Source organism: Gavialis gangeticus, unplaced genomic scaffold (assembly GCF_001723915.1).
Source record: "Gavialis gangeticus isolate Ggan-Ray unplaced genomic scaffold, GavGan_comp1, whole genome shotgun sequence".
NCBI classification, from domain to species: domain Eukaryota; kingdom Metazoa; phylum Chordata; order Crocodylia; family Gavialidae; genus Gavialis; species Gavialis gangeticus.
The window spans coordinates 22,476,036-22,480,780 of record NW_017729024.1 but is presented as its reverse complement, the minus strand read 5'-3'; the positions used below and the strand labels follow the sequence as shown (position 1 = coordinate 22,480,780).

Here is a 4,745-nt window from a genome sequence, read left to right as displayed (position 1 = left end):
TTAAAGTCACCCATGATGACCAGGTCCTTTGAGCGCGCTGCCTCTGAGAGCTGTCTTGAGAATTCTAGATCTAACTTGTCCTCCTGGTGTGGGGTCTGTTGTAGACTCCCACTACCAGGTCCCTTTCACCCCGACCCCCTTGTAACCTGACCCATAGTGCCTCAATATGCCCTTCCTCTTGTCTCAATTTAACTACAGAAGATGCATATTGCTCCTTAACATAGACAGCAATGCCCACCCCCCCCTTCTCCCCACTCTGTCCTGCCTGTACAGCCTATAGCCCTTGATGTCCATTGCCCAGTCATGGGTAGGATCCCACCAAGTTTCTGTTAGCCCAACCAGGTCGAATTCTTTGTTTGCAAGCAGGAGTGCAAGTTCCTCCTGCTTGTTCCCCATGCCCTAGCATTAGTATAGAGGCATCTAAGCCCCCCAGTGGGTACCCTTCCTACTTGCCCATTCTGATTCTTAGCGGGGCCCTTGCTACTTACCTGGACTGTTTACTACCTGAACTAATTTATCATAATAAAAAAACAAAAAACACTTTAGTAGTGTAGTGGGACATTCCACACTTTTATCTTTTTCATAATACATCTGGAGAAAAATTATTTTATTATGGCCTTGGGATCTCCTTCCCATTATATGAAATCTGAACTTGTGTATCAGATCAACAACTGAATATGATAGCTGTACTAAATCTTGGCCACTTCCTGTACTTGTTCTTATTGAATTGATAGTTCATATACAAAGTTGAAGTGTCATAGAATATGAATATTTACTTTTAAAATTTTTAAATACTTTTAGCTAAAGTCCCCAAATAAACTAATGAAAATGTTAATTATAAATGATTTCTACAAAATAAGGGAGGAAATGTAAAATTAAAAGATATTCAGTAAGACTAACTTAGTGCAATCCTTTTTATTCTAAGTCCTTTCCTGCCAAAAGTTTAAAAGAAAGTCAGTAGTCAACATTTTGCCATAATATTATGGGTAAAAATTAACCACAGATCATTTAAAAGAGCACGCACAAAAGGTTTAGAGAAGGTGCCATGCAGTTTGGCTCATATTTAATAAAATGGTTTTGAGCATGTCAACACTCTGCTTGACTTCAGTAAGCCATAGACTAAAAGTTAGGCACATGCTTACATACTTAGCTGAATTGGGGCCAGAGTAAATGGTACTTCATAGGTTTATGTTCTTTTCTGTACAAAACAGTATCTATTTAAGTGAGAATCAATTGAATGGAAAAAAATAGTGAAGCCAAGATTTTAGGTAAGAAGAACTGACTTTAAAATGTGATACCATGAAAGTTCATGAAGTTTCTCCTTTCCCTAATAATGAGCTTGGTAATAGTTCTGGTAGTGGCATATGATATGGCTTAGAGATACAGTGTTTTGTCAGAATGCAGGAAATAAGACACCAGGAAAGGAGAGAGAGAAAAAGCAACTGTGGTATAATTTCTGAGACTAATTGAAGAAAAAGTCTGTTGGTATATTAAATTGGCTTAAAAACCCCTGAAATATATAAAAAACAAACAAACCCAAAACTAAATAATTCATTGTATTTATTAAATATGAATAAAAAGTCCTACTTAGGGCATGTCGCCAGATTAATAGGTGCAGATAGAGTGAATGCCAAGTGTGACAGGGCACTGTTGGTGCCTGCCACTTTAAGAGCAGAGCCAAGCAGTTAGCAGGTGCTTGATTGCGGCGGCCATTTTAGACCTCTGGCCACCTATATAAATATAGCAGTTCACTGCTGGCAGGCCAGGCAGTATACAACATCCTGGAGGTGAGGGCAGGAGCTGTAGGGGATGGTTGGAGGCTCCTGGTCCTGGGCATGACCTAAAACTGTATCCTGCTGGGAGTGGGTGGCCTGGTTGGGGCTCTTAGTGGTGCGGGAGCCCCCAGGAAATGCCAGGCCAGTTACCATGCTGGTGAAAGGTGGGTTGGGGCGCCTTAACCCCAGCCCTCACCTTCAGGTGGGTCATGTGACTTTGGAGGTAGTTGGGGCCAGGCACAGCTGTGGCCACCTGAGCCCTGTGGGGTGTAGGACCCCGAGGAAAGGTAGTTGGGGCCAGGCATGGATATGGCCACCTGAGCCCACCAGGGAGGGAAGCCCTGTGGCCCCAGTAAGTGGGCAGTGTGGAGCCCCAGTGAGGGGAGGTCAAGAGATGCCTGAGGCCACAGTTTGGGCCAGAGGCCGAGTAAGGGGGCTCAGTCTGAGAGAGGGGTGAGTCCTGACCCCGGTAAGCCCTCCACCACTGGGAGGCTGAGTGTGGGTCGAAAGTAAGAGCTATAGTAGAGCACAATGACCCGCTGCTCCAGAGGGGGAGTGAGAGTCCCTGTGAGACCCTGGAGCACTAGTTGTGTGGATTAAGAATGAGTGGGGGCCAGGCACAGCTGTAGCCACCTGAGCCCTGTGGGGTGCAGGACCCGGAGGAGAGGTAGTAGGGGGAAGGCATGGCTACAGCCACCTGAGCCCCACAGGGGAGGGAAGCCCAATAGCCCCAGTGAGGGGGTGGTATGGAACCCCAGTGAGGGGGCAGAAATGAGGACCCCCAGTGAGAGGACAGCTCCAGTGAGGGGGTGGGTCTGGAGCCCCAGTGAGCGAGGTAGTGTGAGATGTAGAGCCCCACTGAGGGGGCAGCTTCAGTGAGGGGATGGTGTGGAGCCCCAGCCCCAGAAGGAGCCAGGGCAAGCTTAGACTCGGTCAGGTAATTGGCTGGCCACTACCCTGGTGAGGGTCACGGGAGAGGCCCAGAAGACGGTACATCTGCCACCCAAGGTATGAGTTAGCTAAAGCCTGTGGCCTCAGGGGCCCGTTCCAAGAGGGAGCAAGGCAGTACAAGTTGTCAACATGTGAAAGAGACCCTGTGAGAGACCTCAGGGTGAGAGAGGGTGGAGTGTGTGAGGCCCTAGTGAGAGAAGGGTGGTATGAATGTGTATGTGTCTGTGGTTTGACAACGAGGGCTAAGCTTGGCCTGGCTGTAGGCCAGGAGCATTGGGTCATCTGGATGCCATCTGCCAGGCTTGGGCTGAGGTGTAGGGGAGGAACAGAGCCACAGATAGTGTCCCCTGGCCTTGGGACAAGAATGGGCAGCCTCCCGTCTTAATTAACAACTTGATCAATTAACAACAAGGCATGGCAGGTGAGGCAGGTGGGTGGCATGCCCAAAGGCAGGTGGGAAAACCAGCACGGTGGCTAATCAGGGACCCCACTTTGCCACACCGAGTACCGTATTGTCTTGCATATAACTTGTACCTTTCTCCTCAAATCAGCCTTCCCAAATTGGGATGTATGTTAAGGGGAAGCAGTTTTCTTTCCTAGAAAAGAAGCACACCTGGATTCACTGTGCATGTCATGCAGCTGCCAAGATGGCTGCCACTAGTATGGCTTGACAAGCTGGAGGGACAGAGTCTTGTGTTAACCCGCTCACAGCTGTTGCTGTTGGCTGAACACTGTAGCTTATGCCTGAAAAAGCAAGTGAGCTGCTGGTACTATATTGATGAGGCTTATGGTATGGCAACAGTATTTTAGTTACAGGAACATATATAAAAAACTGCTGACAGTTAAGAAGTAACAGTCTTGCTAATATCCTTAGCAGAGTCTAGGTATAATGTTGTGTGATATGGAATGAGTCGTCCTGGGAACTTGGTGTGAGTTGTCCTGGGAACATAGTGTGTCCAGGAAGTGTGGCATCCCCAGGAAACAGTCTACTACACCAGGCAGTTCTTATTGTCTCATCAGTCTCTCCTGCAATGCCACACTTGCGGGGCACTCAATATCACACAGTTGACCAGGACTCTGGAAAAATCTTTTCCCTCCTACATTCTGCCTTCCAAAAACAAGGCATGTGCTTTATGTGGGGGTATGCTGTATGCAAAACAATATGGTAGTAGGAAATACAAAGGAAAAGCAAAGCGTTTGATGGAAAAAATAAATTAATAAAGTTCCTGGGCTTAGTCTGAATACAATATTTTTAAATAAAATACCTTGTTGTTGTTTTCCCTTAGATTTGACTACCAGAACTTGTAGTAATGATGAGACAGACCTGTCTTGTAAAAGTAAAAGATATTTTAAAAGCCTGTAACATTTATAAGTTTCAAAGTTTTCTGACTGTACTAAAATGTTTATTTTATATATATAAAATAAGCATGATTTTAAAAAAGGAGTGTTACTTACCATAAAAGTGAGTTTTTCTCTGTCAGCATCTTCTAGCAAGAAGCTTTGGAAATTAATGGGCTATTTTACTAATTTCATTATTTTCATTTCTAGTTACTCAGACATTCTGATTGAGAGAGAAGTGTTAATGCAGAAGTATATTCATCTAGTTCAGATTGTAGAAACTGAAAAGATTGCAGCCAATCAGCTTCGACATCAACTTGAAGATCAAGACACGGAAATTGAAAGGCTTAAATCTGAGGTATTTGCTAAAATTAGCATGTAATTGCAAATTGATATGTCATTGATGTAGTAGAGTTTGATTTCTGTATTACTATTACTGCATGTTGTATTGCTGCACTTTTTATGGAAATCTAGCAGTAAGGTAAAGAGCCAGTAGCCATCTTGAAAGCACTAGGTTCAAAGTTTTCTTTTTTAAAGTACCTAGCTCCTTAGGTCCTAAAGGCCCCAGTCCCTCCAGAGGCAGAACCAGAAGGCAGAAGTCAAAGGGAACAGGGGGAGTCTGGAGACACTGGTAGCAGCAGCAGCAGCCAGAGCAGTGAGGGGACTGGTGGTTGGGCTGTA

At 45.3% G+C, this 4,745-nt stretch overlaps 1 protein-coding gene across 1 annotated transcript in view; it reads left to right on the top strand.

Moving 5' to 3' along the window:
• Positions 1 to 4,745, top strand: part of RASGRF2 (Ras protein specific guanine nucleotide releasing factor 2) — a 372,508-nt gene that overhangs the window by 109,770 nt on the left and 257,993 nt on the right. Inside the window, exon 3 of the mRNA XM_019516939.1 lies at positions 4,275 to 4,422. Within this exon, the coding sequence (XP_019372484.1) occupies positions 4,275 to 4,422 (148 nt within the window). The remainder of the gene's footprint in view (positions 1 to 4,274; positions 4,423 to 4,745) is intronic.